The sequence below is a fragment of the Meleagris gallopavo genome, chromosome 27 (assembly GCF_905368555.1).
Source record: "Meleagris gallopavo chromosome 27, MGAL_WU_HG_1.1, whole genome shotgun sequence".
In the NCBI taxonomy this organism is placed as follows: Eukaryota; Metazoa; Chordata; class Aves; order Galliformes; family Phasianidae; genus Meleagris; species Meleagris gallopavo.
In genome coordinates, this window is record NC_139430.1 from 2,288,307 (window position 1) to 2,308,822 (window position 20,516).

The 20,516-nt window shown below is 61.8% G+C and overlaps 2 protein-coding genes across 4 annotated transcripts; both read left to right on the forward strand.

The window, feature by feature from the left end:
• Positions 1-1,188: 1,188 nt before the first annotated feature.
• Positions 1,189-19,961, forward strand: NECTIN4 (nectin cell adhesion molecule 4). 2 transcript variants are annotated; one of them, XM_085209756.1, is made up of 9 exons: positions 1,189-1,249; positions 11,123-11,476; positions 12,549-12,839; positions 13,927-14,041; positions 14,771-14,934; positions 15,965-16,112; positions 16,813-16,891; positions 17,666-17,770; positions 18,334-19,961. In XM_085209756.1, the coding sequence occupies exons 1-9, from the start codon at positions 1,195-1,197 to the stop codon at positions 18,583-18,585; spliced, it is 1,563 nt and encodes a 520-aa protein (XP_085065882.1). In that variant the 5' UTR covers positions 1,189-1,194; the 3' UTR covers positions 18,586-19,961. The 2 variants fall into 2 exon arrangements, with proteins under 2 accessions (XP_085065882.1, XP_085065881.1); XM_085209755.1 differs by lacking the exon at positions 1,189-1,249 and adding an exon at positions 6,708-6,937.
• On the forward strand, positions 2,244-6,217 carry LOC104916892 (lens fiber membrane intrinsic protein). 2 transcript variants are annotated; one of them, XM_085209764.1, is made up of 5 exons: positions 2,249-3,740; positions 4,325-4,493; positions 4,861-5,001; positions 5,163-5,279; positions 5,971-6,217. In XM_085209764.1, exons 1-5 carry the CDS (start codon positions 3,516-3,518, stop codon positions 6,036-6,038), a joined length of 720 nt encoding a protein of 239 aa, XP_085065890.1. In that variant the 5' UTR covers positions 2,249-3,515; the 3' UTR covers positions 6,039-6,217. The 2 variants fall into 2 exon arrangements, with proteins under 2 accessions (XP_085065891.1, XP_085065890.1); XM_085209765.1 differs by lacking the exon at positions 4,861-5,001 and having other exon boundaries at positions 2,244-3,740.
• Positions 19,962-20,516: the final 555 nt, after the last annotated feature.

Sequence of the window (20,516 nt, forward strand, 5' to 3'; positions counted from 1 at the left end):
ATAGCCCTGACCCTAAAAATCCATTAAAAACGATCCCAGTATCATATTGTGTTCAACAGGTGGCAGCAAACTCCACCCCAAGAACCCCCACCCCAATAAAACCCCCTTTAATAACCTCCTCTGTTCTAATCACACTCTCACTCCCACTCTAATTATTAACCCACTCTAATTGAAACTCCATTCCCATGTACCCCCTCACCCCAACCACCCGCTGCCCAGTAAACCCCCTCACCCTATAACACCTCCAATAAATCCCCCACCACACAACATCCCACCCCATTAAACCCCTTCACCTCAATAAAACCTCCAAAGTAATTAAACCCCCTTTAATAACTTCCCATTCTAATAACCCCCTCACCCCACAACGCCCCACCCAAATTAACTCCCCACCCCAATAACTTCCTCCACCCTAATTACCCCCCATTCTAATTAAACCCCCTCTAATAATCCCCCCACCCCAGTAACCCCCCCCAATTACCCTCCCCCCACCATAATCCTACCCCACCACCCCCCCCCCCCAGTTCAACAAGCCTCCCCTCCCCATAACCCCCCCCTTCTCCAGGCGCACTTTCCCATGGAGCGTTCGTTCCCCCCCCCCCTCCTCCCCGGGGCCTTTGGGGACAGGGAGGGGACACCGACGGGGGGAGCGGTGCTGAGCAACGGGAGTTTGTTTGGGGCCGCGGGGAGCAAAGAAAGGGCCGAGAGCCGCCACGTCATCGCGGAGGGGGGGGCGGGACGGGACACGACACGACACGACAGCATCCGCTGCGGGAATGTCCCCGCGTCGGGGTCGGACCCCAATCAGGGGATGTCGGGGTCGGTCCCCATGACCGAGTTTGTCGTTTGTCCCCGGGGTCGGATTTCTCTCCACCTGAGGGAAGGTCCCCATGTCGCGCTCTGTCCCACGTCGAGGTTTGTCCCCCGGCTCAGACTTGTGCCCACGTCGGGGTCTGTCCCCGGGGTCCCATTTGTCCCCAGGTCCCCGGGTATCCGCTCCCCCCACTGCACAGCATCGGGGGGGGAGGGGGCGACCCCACTTGAAGTCCCTCTGTGCCCCCCACGCCCTTCCCCTTCCATTTCTCTCCCCCGCCCTATTTCCCACCCCGCCCCGTCCGGGCTCTGCCCCCCAACCCCCCCAGCCGATGCCTTCCCCCCCCCCGTCCCCGCCCCCCGCCCCCCCCGGAGCGGCCCGCGATGTGGGCGCTGCTGCTGCTGCCCCTCGGGCTGAGCCCGGCCCTACAACCGCCCGGTGGGTCCTGGGGGGGACACGACACGGGAGGGGCGTGAGGGGACATGGAGGGATATAGGAGGATATGGGGGTCGTGGAGGGACATTGGGGGGATATGGGGGGGCGTGAGGGGACGTGGGGGAGAACATGGGGAGATATGGGAGAGCATGGGAGGATTTGGGGAGGACATGGGGGTTACAGGGGGGCACAGAGGGATATGGGAGGGGCTGTGGGGGGAGATGTGAGGGGAAATGGGGGAGGACTGGGGGGGCACGAGGGGATATGGGAGGGCGTGGGAGTATATGGGGTGGGCATGGGAGAATATGGGGTGGACATGAGGGGACTTGGAGGGATATGGGGGACGTGTGGGGATATGGGGAGCATGGGTGGATATGAAAGGGACGTGGGGACATGTCCCGTTGTGTCCTCCCCCCCATGGTGGGTGACAATGCCTTATGGGGGTTGATGACAAAGGTGACAATCTCAATAGGGGCGTCCATGGCGGTGACAGTCCCCATTGTCCCCAGGTGTCCACACCGAGTCGGGGGGGGGCTGCAGTGCGTGCCGGAGCCCCCACCGAGGCCACGTGGAAACCAACGGCACTTTGGGCACCTCTGTCACCCTGCGGTGTCCTTATGGGGACATCCACCTGGGACCACTCCTGGCTGTGCAGTGGCACTTTGGGGGGGTCCTGGTGTGCAGCCAGGGCCGCGTGCCCCCCCCCAGCTGCAGCCCCACATATCGGGGCCGGGCCAGGCTGGGGGGTCCCGAGGGGACCCTGCTGCTGTGGGGTCTGCAGGATGGGGATGGGGGGACCTACAGCTGCGTGCTGCTGGGGAATGATGACTGCGCCTGCGGGGGGGTGACACTGCGGCTGTGGGGTGAGAGGACGGGGGGGACACGTCGCTGTGGGGCTGGGGGGGGTGCGGGGGCCCCCATGCCAATGTTGGGTCCATGGGGACATGGGAGCCATGCTCTGGGCGGTGGGGTCTGTGGGGTGGGGGCCCTTCATCCCAACATTGGGGTCTATGGAGTGGGGGAGCGGGGGGTTGTGGGAGGGCCTTTTGTCCCAATATTGGGTCAATGGGACTGTGTCATCCCCCCACTGTGGTATAGGGTCTGTGGGGCTGAGGGGGTCGGTGCCCTCACTCCAACATGGGGTCTATGGGGAAATGGGACCACGGGAACCCCTCACCTCGGTGTTGGATCTATGGGGTTGGGGTGGTGGGAGCCCCTCATGGTGGTGTCAGATCTGTGGGGTGGGGGCTCTTCATCTCAGCATTGGGTCTATGGAAACATGGGATCATGGGAGTCCCTCACTATGGGATCAGATCTATGGTAGGGACTCCTTACTGTGGGTTTGGGTCTGTGGCGTTGGGGGGCTTGTGGCCCTTCACCCCAACATTGGGTCTATGGGGATATGGGAACACAGGAGCCCCATGCTATGGGGTCAGATCTATGGGGTTGGAGCCGTTCACCTCCATACAGTGTCTACAGGGACATGGGAGCCCCATCCTGTGGGGTCAGGTCTATGGGGTGGGGGCCCTTCATCCCAGCATTGTCTCTGTGGGATCGCAGAAGGGTCTTTATGGGATCATTGTGGTATGGGGTCTGTGGTGTTGGGCTGGTGGGGGCCCTTCACCCCAGCGCTGGGGATATGGGATCACAGGAACCCCTCACCACAGTGTTGGGTCAGTGGGGCTGGGGGGGTGGAAGCCCCTCATGGTGGTGTCAGAGCTATGGGGTGGGGGCCCCACAGCCCAACATTGGCTCTGTGGGGCCGTGGGGACACAGCCCTGATGGCACTCTGGAGTCTATGGGGCCGTAGGCAGGCGCTGAGTGCCCCCATGTCCCCCACAGGTGCCCCCTGCAGCCCCCCCTGCTCCGGGGTCTCCACAGGTGCTGCCTTCAGCCTCACCCCTCCCTCGCTCCTCCTCCTCCTCCTGCCCCCCACCCTCCCCCTGTGCGTGTGATGTGTTTGCGTGTGAATGTGCACATGTGTGTGTATGCGTGTGCATCGGTGTGCGCACATATGTGCGTGTGTGCTCGTGTGTGTATGCACGTGTGTGAGCGTGCACACGTGTGTGGTTGTGCGTGTGGATAGACACACGTGTGCACAAGGATCCATGTAGGTGTGTGTGAAGATGTGAGCGTGTAGGCATGGTGTGTGTGTGTGCCACGAGTGTGCACATGTGAGCGTGCTTATCTGTGTCCCCAGTGTCACCTCTCCGTGTGGCCCCGTGCCCCCCGTGTGCCACCTCCTCCCCCCCGTGGCAGTGGTGTCCCCATGCTATGGGGGGGACCGCAGTGCCACTCCCCTCTTCCCCCCCCTTTCCCTCATTGTCCCCTCGGGTGGGGGCGGCTTTGGCGCTGTCAGCGCCCGGATCCTTCCCGGCTTTGTGCCCCACACAATGGCAGCGCCACGTGCGCGGGGCCCGATGTCCCCTCCGTGTCACCCGGCGGTACAGACGGACAGAGGGACAGAGGGACACTCTGCCAGCGGACGCTGAAGGTGAGCGACCCCTCTGTTCCCCTCACCCCCCATAGTGTCACTTTGGTGACCCCACTCCCCTGCCACCCCCATCTCCAGCAATGTCCCCAAATGTCCCCAGTGCCCCTCCCATGTCCCACCCCCGTGTGTTCTCACGGCCCCATCGCTGTCCCCACGGTTGTCCTCATCGTCCCCACTGCGTGCCGCCCCCGGGTGCCTTCCCTGTGCCCAGAGATGTTCCCACGCGTCTCCAAATGTCCCCATTGCGTTGTCATCCCCACACGTCCCCATATCCCCAGTGATGTCCCCACATGTCCCCAACCCCCCTTCCGGATCCCACCCATGGGTGTCCCCATGTCCCTGAGCTGTCACTGCGATTTGTCCCCAGTGTCCCTTCCCTGTGCATTCCCATCCTTGGAGATGTCCCCATACGTCCCCAAGCCCTCTTCCACATCCCACCCCCGGGTGTCCCCATGTCCCCAAGAAAGTCCCCAGCCGCCCCCCACTGCCGCCCCACACCGCCATCCCCGCGTCCCCTCCCCCCCCCCCATGTCCCCATGGTTTTTGGGGGGCTGTTGACTCCGTGGCCGCGCTGCCGCCCGCAGGGGCGGATGGCTGCGGGGGGGCTGCTGTGCGCGGCCAGCGGGCTGTGCGCGCTGCTCACCGCCACCGCCACCGACTTCTGGCTGCGCCCGCGGGGACAAGGGGACGCGATCGGACTGTGGCGGCTCTGCACCGCGGGGGGGCACTGCGGGACGCCCCCTGGACCGCCCGGTACGGAGCGACACCGCCACCAACGGCACGAGCTGTGCGCGGCCTCAGCTGCGCTGTGCGGTGTTGGGTCACTGCTGTGATGAGTTGTGTGTGGCCTCGGCTGTGTTGGGCTCTGTTACTGCTGCATTTAATTGTGTGCCGTCTCAGCTGTGCTGTGTTGGGTTGGATCATTGCTGTGATGATCTGTGCGTGGTTTCAGCTGCGCTGTGTCACTGCTGCCACGAGCTGTGCCTGACCTCTGCATTCCCACGCGCACACTGTCTCTGCCTCCACGACCCGTGCCACTGTTGCGATGAGTTGTGCGCGGCCTCAGCCACCCCGAGCTGTGTGCGGTCCGTTCTCATGTCCCCATTCTCTGCCCCCGCAGTGCTTTGGGACGCCACGCGGGCGCTGATGCTGCTGGCCTCGCTGGCTGCTGCTGTCGGTTTCGCCGTGGGGCTGTCGGCCACCGGCGGCGCTGCATGGAGGGCGCGCGCACGCACGGCTGGGATCACCATGCTGCTGGGCGGTACGTGGGGGCAGGGGGTGAGCCGACACCCGGAGCTGCGTCGCTGCTGCTGTGAGCTGCCCGTTCTCTGCTGCAGTGAAGTGCCTGCGTCACTGCTGCCCTGAGCTGTGCTGCGTCAGTGCAGCACTGAGCTTGGCACCACGCTTGCTGTCTCCTCGCAGGTGTGCTGGCACTGCTGGGGCTGGCAGTGTGCACGGCGGGGGCACGGGGCACCGCCTGGCGCTTCTCCTGGTCTTACATCCTGGGCTGGGTCGGCGTCGTCCTCATCGGCTCTGCAGGTATGGAAGGGTGGGGGGAGTCACTGCTGCGCTGAGCTGTGCAGGGTCTCAGCTGTGCAGGGTCTCAGCTGTGCAGGGCCTCAGCTGTGCCGTGTCACCGTTGTGATGAGTTGTGTGCAGTCCCAGCTGCGCTGAGCTGAGCCGCTTGCTGTGATGAGTTGTGTCTGTTCTCAGCTGTGCCATTGCTGTGATGAGTTGTGTCTGTTGTCAGCTGTGCCAGTGCTGTGATGAGTTGTGTCTGTTGTCAGCTGTGCCAGTGCTGTGATGAGTTGTGTCTGTTCTCAGCTGTGCCATTGCTGTGATGAGTTGTGTCTGTTGTCAGCTGTGCCAGTGCTGTGATGAGTTGTGTCTGTTCTCAGCTGTGCCATTGCTGTGATGAGTTGTGTCTGTTGTCAGCTGTGCCAGTGCTGTGATGAGTTGTGTCTGTTCTCAGCTGTGCCACTGCTGTGATGAGTTGTGTCTGTTCTCAGCTGTGCCATTGCTGTGATGAGTTGTGTCTGTTGTCAGCTGTGCCAGTGCTGTGATGAGTTGTGTCTGCTCTCAGTTGTGCCACTGCTGTGATGAGTTGTGTCTGTTCTCAGCTGTGCCACTGCTGTGATGCGCCTGCTCTCTGTTGAAGGCCCCCATGGGTGGGGCTGTCACTCAGGGGAGGGTCCCCGTGCCAACTTCTCATCCTCCCCCTCCCTCGCAGGGCTCTTCCACCTCTGTGCCGCCGCTAAGGATCAGTCCCCAGAGAGCTCCGAAACTGGGGGAGGCTGAGGGGTTCTGGGACCTACGCCCTGCTCCTCCTCCCCCCCAAAAGACCCACAGGAGTGTGGTTGTGTGGTCATTGCGGCACTGAGTTGCAGCCTGACCCTGCCCAACACTTTGCCCCCTCCTCGCGTTTTCCCACCCCTCTCCCAAGTTTTGTTATGTTAATAAACTGCCGTTCCCACCCAGCCCGTCTGGTACTGCGTCCTATAAGATTTGGGTGAAAAATGGGACTTTTGTGGAGTTCCAGCCTGGCTCCTGTTTGGGGAGGATGGGTGGGGAGCAAGGGGGAGACACTGGGGCATACTGGACACAAATTACCTATAGGGACAACCGATAGGAACATCCTATAGGGACAACCTTTGGGGATAACCTATGGGGATAACTAATGGGGGTAACATACAGAAACGACCTACGGGAAAAACCCGTGAGGATGGCGCACGGGATCCCGGAGCGGGATTGCGTGGAGTCCGCTCTGTACCATCGTGCGGGACACCGGACCTCCCCCTCATCCCCAGGGATGGGGCACAGAATCGGACCGCATCCCCCAGGTGGGCCCCACCCCTCCCTCAGCCGCCATCGCCCTTTTAAGGCCGCGCCCTCACCCCGCCCCGCCCGGACCTGCCGGACCGGTCCGCCCCGCCCGGCCCCACCCTGAGGCCACTCCCCCTTAAGCCACGCCCCTTCCTTTAGCCACGCCCCCTCCGTCCCGTCCCGGTTCCCCGCGGCTCAGCACCGCCGCACTGCCCCGGAGCCGCCACCCCCTCCCCCCCGCCGCGGCCCGGTTCGGCCCGTATGGTGCTGAGCGGGATACGAGCAGCGCCCTGAGCCCAGCCGTGTCCGCATGGCCCCACGCGGGACGCGGCCCGGGGCGGCCGCCTTCAGCCTCCTCCTCCTCCTCCTCACCGGTAAGGAGAAACCGGGAGCGATACCGGCACCGGGAGAGCGGGGGAACGGGGAGTGCGGGACACGCGAGGGAGCGGGGGGGGCGTGGGAGGGGGGCACGCGTGGGAACGAGCGCGTGAGGGGCGATTGTGCACCTGCGGCGCTGCGCACCTGTGCGCGTGGGTCCGACCTGCGCGTCCGTGGGTCCGCGAGGCTCTGAGCGCGAGTCCCCTCGGCCACGCGTGTCCCCCCCACGTGTCTCGAGGTGGCTGGGGGACACTGCGAGAGAGGGGCGCGGGGAGGCGTGGCTCCGTCTGTATCCGTGGGTCTGCGCGTCCGTCTGTATCCGTGGGTGCCCGCGGACACTCGTGTCCGACCGCATCGTGGGGGGACGACGGCACACTGTGAGAGTGGGGCATGGGGACACTGCGAGACGTGGCATCACCTGTGTCTGTGGGTCCGTGCCCTTGGTTCCCCACGGCCGCGCGTGTCCCTCCCGCGAAAAGTCCCCAGTCGTCTCGGGGCGTGGGGCACCGTGGGACCGGAACGCGTGGCACCGAGGGGACACTGCGAGGCGTGGGGTGGGGGAGAGGAGGGGGACGCGAGTGGATGTGGGGGGATGGGAGCGACCCAGTTGGGGTCGCGGGGCGGAGGTGTGGGGGGAGTGGACCGACAGCGTGGGAACGGGGCAGCCTCCGTGGGGGAGAGGATACGAGTGGACGTGGGGGGTACACCGCGAGCACCCCTCGATGTCTGCCCCACGCGTGACCGCGGAGGGGGCACCAACGATACGGCTCGGGGGGTTTCTTACAGCCTTCCATCCCTCCCTCTCCTCGCCGCCGCCCCTCGGACACGCGTGGGGTCTCGCAGCCCACCCGGCCGGCCGCGCTGCACAGCCGCGTGACCGCCCCACGGGGACCCCACGGGGACCCCCCCGGGCCCTCCTCCTCCTCCTCCTCCTCCACTCGCGGCGGCGCTGAGGCGGTGACCCCCCCGAGCCGGTCGAGCCGGTTCCGGCCCCGTTCCCACGCGCTCGGCCCTATTGGGTGGGGACGCCCCGCGGCGTGGGGCCCAATGCCAACCCCACCCCCTCCTCCCCCCCCCACGGCCCCGCGACCCCACGGCGGAGACCCCCACCCCGAAACCCCCAAATACCGTTGGGGTGAAGGATGGGAATGGGGAAACTGAGGGCGGGGGGGAGGGGAGGATTTGGGGAGAGATTGGGGGAAACTGAGGCACAAAGATGGGAAATGGGGCGAGAAGTGGGATTTGGGGTCCTTTTGGGGAAACTGAGAACAGAGATGGAATTTAGGGTCAGAATGGGGGAAAGTGAGGCACAGAGGGAGGATTTGGGGTGAGAATGAGGGAAACTGAGGCGTGGGAGTGGGGTGTGGGGTCAGATTTTGGGAACCGGGGCTCTGGAGTGGGATTTGGGTGAAACTGAGGGAAAGTGAGGCACAGATATGAGATTTGAGGTCGGGTTTGGGGAAACTGAGGCACACAGTTGGGCTATGGAGTCAGAATTGGGGAAATTGAGGCACAGGGTGGGATTTGGGATCAGGTTTGGGGAAACTGGGGAATAGGAGTGAGATTTGGGGTGAAATTTGGGAGAAAAGGAGGCACAGAGGTGGGATTTGGGGTCAGAATTGGGGAAATGTGGCACAGTGGGGGGATTTGGTGTCAGGTTTTGAGAAACTCAGGCATAGGAACCTGATTTAGAGTCAGAATTGGGGAAATTAGGGTGAGAGGGGGATTTGGGGTTAGATTAGGGGAAAATGAGGCATGGGAGTGGGGTTTGGGGTCAGCTTTGGGGATAATGGGATTCAGGAATGGGATTTCAGGTGAAACTGGGGGAAAATGAGACACGGATGTGGGATTCTGAGTCAGAACAGAGGAAGGTGAGGCACAGAGGGAGGATTTGGGCTGAGATTGGGGGAAATTGAGGCATGGAGGTGAGGTTTGCTATCGGGTTTGGGAAAACTGGGGCACAGGAGTGGGATTTGGGATCAGGTTTGGGGCAACTGAGGTGTAGAGGAGGAATTTGGGGTGAGATTGGGGAAAATTGAGGCTCAGGAATGGACTTAGGGGTGAAATTTGGGGTAACTGAGGCAGGGCAGTGGGGGTTTGGGGAAACAAACTGAGGCAGAGGAATCTGATTTTGGGGTCAGAATTGGGGGAAACTGATGCAAAGAGGAGGGATTTGGGGTTAGATTGAGGAAACTGAGGTATGGGAGTGGGGTTTGGGGTCAGATTTGGGGAAATTGGGGCTCAGGAATGGGATTTGGGGTGAAATATGGAGGAAAATGAGACACCAATATGGAATTTGAGGTCAGGTTTGGGGAAAGTGAGGCACAGGATGGGGGTTTGGGATAAAAGTGGGAGTGATGTGGCACAGAGCAGAATTTGGGGCCACTGAAGCCGGGGGGGTTTGGGGCTGTAGCGGTTAATTAATCCAAAGGGTCATTAAGGGATGATTTGTGGGGACGAGCGGGCGCTGCCAGTGCGGGGATGGAGGGTGAGTGTGCAAGGGGGGAGTGTGAGTGTGTCACAGGGTGAGTGTGTCACACGGTGGGTGCAGATTCAACCCCTTTTACCCCAAGGGAGTGGATGTGTGCAAAGCCAGGTGTGCAAAGTGTGCACAAGCACAAAGTGTGCAAAACGACGCATGAATGTGCATGGAACACGCACACAGCTTGCACAAGCATGCATAAGTGTGCACTAATGCAAAACCGTGCAGAAAGCTTGCATCAGCTGTGCACAAGTGTGTGAAATTGTGCAAAATCATGCAGAAAAATGCACGACGGCACCAAAATGTGCACGCTGTGCAAAAGCCATGCATGAGCTGTGCAGAAAGTGTGCACCAGCTTGTACAAGTGCACCATCATGAAGAACCATGCACAAGCATGCACTAGACAGGCTGGAAGTGTGCAAAATCTGCATGGAGCATGCACAAGCACACACAATCATGAAGTGTGCCCTTAGCATGCACACTCATGCAGAATGCATCCAGAGTGATGCAAAGGTGTGCACAAAGGACGTGCAAAGTGTGCACAGAGCGTGCACAAATGTGCACAAGTGCACACAAGTCTGTAAATAGGATGCACTATCATAGAGATAGCATGCAGATCTGTGCACAATCACGTGCAAAGGATGCGTGATGCGTGAACGGGGCGTGCGCAATTGTTCACAACCATGGAGTGTGCACCAAGCGTGTGTAGTTGTGCACAACCGTGAATTGACGTGCATAATCGTGCACAGCTGTGCAAAATTGTGTACAAAGGATGTGCAAAGTGTGCACCAACCTTGCACAAACATGCACAAACATGAAGAGGCATGCACAATCTTGCACAACCATGAAAATTGTGCATAAAGGACGTGCAAATTGTGCAGCAAGTGTGCACAATCATACATAATGATGCAAAATCATGCAGAACTCGTGCACTGAGCATGTGCAATCATGCAAAACCATGCACAAAGGATGTGCAAAGTGTGCACCAAGCATGCACAATTGTGGCCAACTATGAAGAGTCATGCACAGTCAAGCAATATTGTGCAAAATTGACCCACGAAGCATGTACCAAGCATGTAGAACCATGCATAATGATGCAAAACTGTGCACAAAGAATGCACAAAGCATGCAGAAAGCATGTATAACCACGCATAATGTGCACAACCATGCACAAGCATGCAGAGTCATGCACAAAGGCTGTGCAAAGTGTGCACTGAGCATGCACAATCATGAAGAAGTGTGCACTAAGTGTGCACAGCCATGCGTAATGATGCAAAGTCGTGCACAAAGCATGCACTGAGCATGCACAGCCACACATAATGATGCAAAATCATGCACCACGCATGCACCAAGCATGCACAACCGTGAGGAGGTGTGCACAACCATGCACGGCCTTGCAAAATCATGCACCGTGCACAAGCAACCACACATAACGATGCAAAATCACACACCAAGCATGTGCAGCCATGGACAAAGAACACGCAAAGCGTGCACCAAGCACGCACAACCATGCAAAATCACGCACCACGCATGCACCAAGCATGCACAACCGTGAGGAGGCGTGCACAACCATGCACAACCATGCAAAATCACGCACCACGCATGCACCAAGCGTGCACAGCCACGCACCACGGTGCAGAATGGCGCCCGGTGATGCACCGCTCACATCGGTGCCCATCTTTGCTCCCCCTGCCCGCAGGTTGCGACGGCGGCGTGGTGGAGGTGCAGCGCAGCGTGACGGCGGTGCTGGGCCAGGACGCGGTGCTGCCGTGCCGGTACCGGGCGCAGGAGGGGGAGCAGGTGGTGCAGGTGACCTGGCTGAAGCGCGGCGCGTCGGGGCGCAGCGTGGAGGTGGCGGTGCTGGATCTGCGGCACGGCGAGCACGTGCAGGACGCCTACGTGGGGAGAGTGCGGCGGAGGGGGGACGGGGCGCTGGAGGACGGAGGCATCGTGCTGCGCAACGCCGTGCAAGGGGACGAGGGGGACTACGAGTGTCACCTCATCACCTTCCCGCTGGGAAGCTTCGAGGGGAGGGTGGCACTGAGGGTGTTGGGTGAGTGAGCGGGGGGGCGAGGGGAGGTGGTGGGATGGTGGGGGACGGGGAGCGTGGGGTGATGGGGTGATGGGCGGTGGGGCGGTGTTGGGAATGGGGTGGTGGGTGATGGGGTAACGATGGGGTGTTGGGGTGATGGGATGGCGGGTGGGGGGTGGGGGGTGATGGGGCGGTGGGTCATGGGGCAGTGGTGGGTGTGGGGTGACGGGGTGGTGGGCAATGGGATCGTGATGGGAATGGGGTGATGGGATGGGGGGTGATGGGGTAATGATGGGGTGTTGGAGTGATGGGGCCGTGGGTGATGGGGTTGTGATGGGATTGGGGTGATGGTGGGTGTGGGGTGATGGGATGGTGGGCAATAGGATCATGATAGGAATGGGGTCGTGGGATGGTGGGTGTGGGGTTATGGGCAATGGGATCATGATGGGAATGGGGTGATGGGGTGGTGGCCGATGGGGTTGTGAGGGATGTGGAATGATTGGGCAATGGGGTCGTGATGGGAAATGGGGTGATGGGATGGTGGGTGTGGGGTGATGGGGTGGTGGGTGATGGGGTTTGTGAGGGATGTGGGTTGATGGGGTGATGGCCAATGGGGTCGTGGGATTGCGGGTGTGGGGTTATGGGCAATGGGATGTGATGGGAATGGGGTGGTGGTGATGGGGCTGTGGTGGATGTGGGGGTGATAGGATGATGGGCAGAGGAGTGAGGGAGTGGTGGACGATGGGGTTATGATGGGAAATGAGGTCATAGGATGGTGGGTGTGGGGTGATGGGCAATGGGGTCATGATCTGTGATGGAGTGATGGGCAGTGATGGGGTGGTGGGTGTGGGGTGATGGGATGATGGGGTAGTGATGGGAACGGGATCGTGGGTTGGTGAATAGTGGGATATTGAGTGCGGGCTGATGGGGAAGTTGTGGAATGCGATCATGATGAATGCGGGGTCATGGGATGATGGAAAAATGGGCACAGGGACGTGGGGCGACGATGGGATGTTGGGCAGCGCGGCGATGGGCACGGAGTGATGGATGTTGGGTGACGGCCGTGGGGTCACGGTGGTGGTGGGCACTGCAGTGCCGCCGCTGCCCATCCTGAACCCGGGACCGGCGCTGGAGGAGGGGCAGGGCCGGACGCTGGCGGCCTCGTGCACGGCGGAGGGCAACCCGGTGCCCACGGTGCACTGGGAGACGGAGGTGCGCGGCGCCAACACCACGCGGCAGTCCCAGCACGACCACTCGGCCTCCGTCACCAGCGAGTTCTTCGTGGTGCCGGGGCGCAGCATGAATGGGAAGAGCCTGACCTGCGTGGTGGCACATCCGGGGCTGCGCCACGAGAAGAGGATCACCCACCAGCTGAGCGTCGCCTGTGCGGCACGGGGGACGCCGGGATGTGGGGGCACCGGGGGTCTGTGGGGGGACGTTGGGGACATTGGGACCTTGGGGGATGTGGAGGGTGATGGGGGGAGTGAGGGCACTGGGGACGTGGGGACGCTGGGGGACCGTGGAGGGATGTTGGGGACATTGGGACTGTGCAGGGAGTGGAGGGTGTTGGGGGGAGTGGAGGACATTGAGGATGTGGGGACATGGGGGGACTGGGGAAATGGAGACATGGGGGGCAGTGGGGAACCGTGGGGGATGCTGGGGACCCTGGGACCGTGGGGGGACATGGAGGGCATTGGGGGCACGGGAATATGGGGGGCACTGGGGACCGTGGGGGGACACTGGGGACACTGAGACCATATGAGGACGTGGAGGGCATTGGGGATGTGGGGACATGGAGGGACTGGGGACATGGGGACATGAGGGGGCACAGAGGGACCATGGAGGAAGTTGAGGACAAGGGGACCATGGGGGACCTGGAGGGCATTGGGGACACAGGGACATGAGGGGTGCTGGGGTACCATGGGGAATGCTGGGGACAAAGGGACTATGGGGGGCATGGAGGGCACTGGGGGGAGTGGGGGGCAGTGGGGACATGGAGATGTGGAGAGCATTGGGGACATGGGGACATGGAGAATGTGGGAGTTGCTGGGGGACACTGAGGGCATGGAGATGTTGGAGACAAGGAGATACGGGAGCATGGAGGGCACTGGGGACATGGGTGTTGTTGAGGAACACATGGGCATGGGGAATGTTGGGGGCATGGAAGACATTGGGGACATGGGGACATTGGGCTATGGAGATGTGGGGACATTAGGGGCATGGCGACACTGAGGGAGCAGTTGAGGGGCATAGTGGGCATGGGAGATTTGGGGGACGCTGGGGACATGGGTGTTGTTGAGGGACACGTAGGGCACGGGGGAAATGGGAGACATGGGGGGCAATGGGGACGTTGGGGATGGAGAAGCCTTGGGGGACCCTGGGGATGTGGGTCACATGGGGCTGGGGGACGCGTGTCAGGCAGTGTCACCTCATCCCGCCCGTCCCCTGACGTCCCCATGCTGTCCCCGCAGACCTGTCTGATGTGTCGGTGCTGGGGCACACAGAGGAGTGGGCGGAGGGCATGGAGGGGGCTGCGCTCACCTGCCTGGGGGACGGCAACCCCCCACCCACCTACAACTGGACACGGTGTGGCTCTGTCCCCATCCCCACCCCTGTCCCCATCCCCGTCCCCTTCCCACTGCATCTCCTGTGCACCCCAGCGGCCCCACTGTGTCCCGTTCCCATATTCCTGCTGTGTCCTTTCTTTGTTCCATTTTCCCCATCCCTGTCCCCTCGCTGTCCCCATGCCCCCTGCCCCCGTCCACAGCCCCATGCTGTTTCCATGTCCTCATGTCCCTGTCCCTGTCACATCCCCTTGCTGTGCCCACATCCCCACGTCTGTGTCAACGTCCTCCCGTCCACATCCCCTTGTCCCCCATCTCTAATGTCCTCCAGTTGTCCCCACGTCCCGTCGCTGCGCCCATGTCCTCTGTCCCCATCCACGTCCCCCATCCCCGTCACGTCCCCTCATCTGCGTCCCCGTCCCCTATCCGCGTCCCCATCACTTCCTCTCGCTGTCCCCGCGTCCCCTTGTCCGTGTCAGCGTCCCCCCATCCACGTCCCCGTCGTGTCCCACTGCCGTCCCCACTCCCCCTTCCCATCCCCTCCCAACCCTCCACGTCCCACCCGGCCGTGCCGGCGCGGTGCCGGTGCCACCCCCGGCTCGGCGCTGCACCGCAGGTCTGGCCGTGCCCAGGCAAGTCCTACACCGACCGGTTGTGGGGCGTCACCGCCGTGGGAACGGCGCCGGGCTTTGATGCCGGCAGCGGCGCGGTGCCGCCCGGGCACGTCGTGGCTCACCGTGTGCCCCCGCAGGCTCGACGCCCCGCTGCCCGCCGGCGTGCGGGTGAAGGGGGACACGCTGCTCTTCCAGCGCCCGCTCGCCGCCGCCGATGCCGGGGATTACGTGTGCCGCGTGGCCAACCGCGTGGCGGCCAAGGAGGCGAGGGCCAACGTCAGCATCAAGAGCAGGGCGGCAGGTGGGCGCCTGGGCGGCTCGGTCTGTCCGTCCGTCCGTCCGTCGTCGGTGCAGCCTTCTGCCGCATCCTTTCCGAGGCTGTGCTCCATCTGTCTGTCTCTCTGTTCCTTTCCCCACAGGTTTTATGTCCATCCCTTCACCCCCCCATCCATCCCCCCATCCTCTCATCCATCCCCCCGTCCCCCATCCAACCCCCCATCCACACCCCATCCATCTTTCCATCCATCCATCCATCATCCATCCATCCATCCATCCATCCCTATCCCTCCATCCATCCCCTCACCCATCCCCCCAATCCATCCTCCCATCCTCCCATCCACCCCCCATCCAACCCCCCATCTCCCATCCATCCATCTCCCCGCCACACCCACCCATCCCTTTGCCCCCCCACCCACCAGCCCTTCTCTGCCCCACCCACCCCTCACCCTCCCTCCCCGCCCACCCGTCCACTCACCCGTCTGCTCATCCACCCATGTCTACTCATCTGTCCACTCATCCACCGCTCCTTCCACTCATGCATGTACTCATCCATTCTTCTGCCCTTCTGTCTGCTCAGCTCTCTGCTCACCCTTCTGTCTGTCTTTCCGTCCTGCCACCTCTGTCCATCCGCCTCTCCACCTGTCGGTCCATCTGTCTGCCCCTCCATCCATGTGCTCATCCGTTTGTCCATTGCTGTACTCATTCCTCCATCCATTTCCCACCCCATTCCTTCCCCCCCTCTCTCCCTCCCTCCATCCTTCACTTCCTCTCTCTATCCCTTCCATCTCTCCCTCCCTCCCTCCCTCCTTCCATCCTTCCCTCCTTTCCTCTCTTCACTCCTCCATCTCTCTCTCCCTCTCTTCCTTCATCCTTCCTTCCCTAAACCCTTTCCTCTCGCCCTCCCTCTCCTCCTCCCTCCTCCTCCCTCTCCCCCCCTCCTCCCCTCTCTTCATCCCCCCAACCCCCCACCCCCCCATCCATGCCCTCATCCCCCCATTCCCATCCCCCCTCATCCCTCTCCCCCTGCTCACTGCCCCACGCTGTCCCCGCAGAGGACGAGGTGCGGAGGGTGGACCTGGTGTCGGCCTCGGTGGTGGTGGTGGGCGTCATTGCCGCCGTGCTGCTCTGCGTCCTCGTCATCGTCGTCGTCGTCATGACCCTCTATCACAAGCGCAAGACCAAGCGCATCTCTGAGAAGTAGTAAGAGCTGGGCGTGGGGTGGGATGGGCGTGGATGGGACCCCATGATCCCATGGTGGGACCCCAAGGTGGGACCCCAAGGTGGAATCCCATGGACATGAAGGACCCCACGGTGGGACCCCATGGTGGGACCCCATGGACACCATGGTGGGACCCCATGGACCCCATAGACCCCATGGTGGAACCCCATGGACTGCATGGTGGGAACCCATGATGGGACCATATGATAGGACCACATGGACCCCAAGGACCCTGTAGACCCCACGGGCCCCATGGTGGAATCCTATAAACCCCATCTATCCCATGGTGAGAACTCACGGACCACAAGGACCCCATGGTGGGACCCCATGGACCCCATAGACCCCATGATGGGACTCCATGGTAGGAGTCCAAGACGTGACCCCATGGTGGAATCCTATGGACCCCAAGGACCCCACAGTGGGACCCCAAGGTGGGACCTCATAGACACCATGGACCACCCCGTGGTGGAGCCCCATGGAACCCATGGTTGGACCCCAAGGACCCCATAGACCCTATGGATCCTATGGTGGGACCCCCACAGACCCCATGGAACCCATAGACCCCATGTACCCATGGTGGAAACCGTAGACCCCTATGGTGAGACCCCTTGGACCCCAAAGACCCCATGGTGGGACCCCACGGACCCCGTGGTGGGCCCTCACTGAGGTGTGGCCCCACAGTGAGGAGGAGCTGACGCTCACACGGGAGAACTCCATCCGCCGTCTGCACTCCAGTCACAGCACCGACACGCGCACCCAGGTGGGTGACGGGCTGAGGGGTGCTGGGGGTCTCCGGGGAGGAGGCAAGGGGATGGGGATTGGGATACTTATGGTGAACTGGATTTTGGGGTGCCGTGAGGATGGGAATTGGAGTGTCTGAGGAGATGGGGGTTGGGGTATCCATGAGGTACTGAGCATTGGAGTGCCAAGGGGATGGGGATTGGTGTGCTATGGGGCTCGATATTAGGGTGCTTTGGGATGGGAATTGGAGTCCATGGGGAGGGGAATTGGAATTCCCATGGGGCTGGATATTGGGGTGCCATGGGGATGGGGGTTGGGGTTCTCATGTGGACAGGAACTGGAGTGCTGTGGGGGTAGGGATTGGGGTACCAATGGGGCTGTATACTGGGGTGCCACGGGGATGGGAATTGCGGATCCCATGGGGCTGAATATTAGAATGCCATGAGGATGGGGAATTGGGGTTCTGTTGGCATGGGGACTGGTGTATCCATGGTTCTGGATATTAGGGTGCTCTGAGGATGGAGACTGGCTTTCCCATGGGGCTGGATATTAAGGTCCTCCAGGGATAGGAGTTGGGGTGCTGTGGAGATGGGATTGGTGCCCATGGGGCTGAATATCGAGTTGCCATGGGGCTGGGAATCAGGGCACCATGGGGATGGGTATTGGGTGGCCATGGGGCCGAGCACTGCAGTATGTGGGGAGCTGGGTGTGGGGATGCCTGATACGTCAGGCACTGGGGATCACATGGGGGGGCTGTGGCTGCCCCCGGGGTTCTGACAGTGCGGCTCTGCAGCTGGAGGAGACGCTGCAGCTCCGCACAGAGAGCCGGCAGGGCAGCCTGCGTGGGGACAGCCTGCGTGGGGACAGCCTGCGTGGCACCAGCATCTGCTCTGCTATGGTGAGCTCCGCGTTCGGGGTTCAGAACATCCCTGGTGTGCGTCCCCGTGTCCATCCCTTCCTGGTGTGTGCGCCTTGCACACTTGTGCACCACACCCTCGTGCATTGGGGTGTTCAGGAAGGACTGAGTATTGGGGTGTCCGTGGGGTGGGGGATACTATGGGGACAGGGGTTGGGGTGCTCATATGGAGGGAAGTTGGGGTGCCCAAATGGGTGGGGATTGGGGTGCTCACATGGATCAGGATTGGAGTTACTGTGGGAGTGGGGATCGGGGTGCATGGCATGCTGGGTAGTGTGGTGACCATGGGGCTGAGCATTGGGGTACATGGGGGGCTGGGTATCGGGGTGTCTGGGGATGGGGATTGGGTTGTCCATATGGATGGAGTTGGGGTGCTCGTGGGGTTAAGTGTTGGGGTTACTATGAGAACTGGATGCCCATGGGGGGGGGTGTTGGGGTGTCCATATGGAGGGGGGTTGGGGCACCCATGGGGCTGGGAGTTGGAGTTGGGGTTAGGGTGACAGTGGGGACATGGGGTGACACGGGGTGGCCACGTGTCCCTGCAGAGTGAAGAGGCTGAGGGCCGCAGCTACTCCACCCTCTCCACGGTGCGGGAGATCGAGACGCAGACCGAGGTCCCCGTGTCCCCACTGCTGTCCCCGTCCCTGGAGGGCAAAGAGGTGAAGGAGGAGGAGGAGGACGGTGGGGACAACCCCATCAAGCAGGCAATGACGCACTTTGTGCAGGAGAACGGCATGCTGCAGGCACGGCCCAGCACCAATGGCATCTACATCAATGGGCGCGGGCACCTGGTGTGAGGGGGGACACGGGGCCGAGGGGGGGGACATCGACAGCCCGCCGTCCCCTCCCTGCCGCCCCGGCGTGGTGCTGCTGCATTCCATCCCCCAACATCACCCCTGGTGCCGGTGTGAGGTTGGGGACGTGCACTGTGTCGTGGGGATGGGAGTTCTGTCCCCAAACGCACCGCGTCTGGGACGTGTGCTGTGCGCTCTGACCCCGCGTGTCACCCACCCCTGGTGCTGGCACGAGGTTGGGGACACGCGCCGTGCCATCAGGATGGGGCTCCGTCCCCAAATGCCGCCCTCGGTGCTGGCACCACCTCTGGGATATGTGCCGTGCACCAGGACTGTCCCCACATGGCACCCTCGCTGCTGGCACCGGGCTGGGGACGTGTGTGTGCCACCAAGAATGGACTCTGTCTCCAAATGCCACCTCTGCTGCTTGGGACAATGTTGGGGACATACACTGTGCACCAGGACTCTGGCCCCAAAGTGCCACCTCTGCTGCATGGCTCAGGACTGGGGACATGTGCTGTTCCACCAGGAGGGGGTCCTGTCCCCAAATGCACTGCAGCTGGGACGCATGCTGTGCCGCTTGGACTCTGTCCCCAGATGCCACCCCTGCTGCTTGGTGCAGGGATGAGGACATGTGCCATGACACCAGGGTGGGGTTCTGTCCCCAAATGCCACCCATGCTGCTGGTGTGAGGTTGGGGATGTGCACTTTGCTGGGTTCCTGTCCCCAGGTGCCACCTCTGCTGCTTGGAACAGGGTTGGGGACACGCTCTGTGCCACCAGGATGGGGTCCTGTCCCTAGATGCCACTCTCTGCTTGGCATGAAGTTGGGGATACATGCTGTGCCACCAGGACTCTGTCCCCAGATGCCACCTCTGCTGCTTGGTGCAGGTTTGGGGACATGTACTGTGCCACCAGGATGGGGTTCTGTCCCCGTATGCCACCCCTGCTGCATGGGACAAGGTTGGGGACATGACCCAGGACAGAGCCCTGTCCCCAAATGCCACCTCTGCTGCATGGCACAGAACTGGGGACGTGTGCTGTGCCACCAGGATAGTGCCCCATCCCCAACTGCCACCCGTGCTGCTGCCGTGTTGGGGACACGGGGACCCCACGGGTCCCCCCCCACTGCCACTCCCCCTGGTCACAGCGTGGGGTCCCGACTTGGAACCCGCTTCCCGTGGGGCACTGCTGTTGTCTCCCCCATCCCGGGGGTCCGTGCTGTAGATAGTGCTGCTGTACATAGGTGTATAGGACAGGGGTGGCATTCCCCACCCCCCCACCCCCCCATCACCGTTTCGGATCTGCGCTGCTCGGCTGTAAATAAACACCCTGGGAGCGGCGTGCACGGCTCTGTTGGTGCACACGCGTGTGCAAGCACTTCTGGGAGTGCAGTGGGTGAGCACGTGCAAAAGTGAAGAACAACGTGTGAGCGTGTGTGCAAATGTGTGTAAGTGCGTGAGTGTGAGGTTGCACAGCTACGTGAGCATGCCTGGAGATGCACGAGTGTGCAGGGATGCATGAGGGAGAGTGAGTGTGCGTGGGGGTGTGCAGCCGTGCACAGCTGTGGGTGCGGAGTGATGCACAAGGATGCAGGAGTTTGCACAACCACAAACAAGGATGCACAGCAATGGAGATGGATGCACGGCCACGCACAACTATGCACAACCATGGAAATGTTGGATACGTTTGCACAACTGTGGAGAAGGATGCATGAGCGTGCACCACTATAGATGTGCAACCGTGCACAAGGCTGCACATGGTTGTACAACCATGGATGAGGAAGTGTAACTGTGGCCAAGCACAGACAACAGTGCACAACCACGCACAAGGTTACACAACCATGGGTGGCCATGCACCACCATTCACAACAACGGATGAGTTTGCACCACCACGCGCAAGGCCGCATGATTTTGCACAACCATGGAAAAGGGG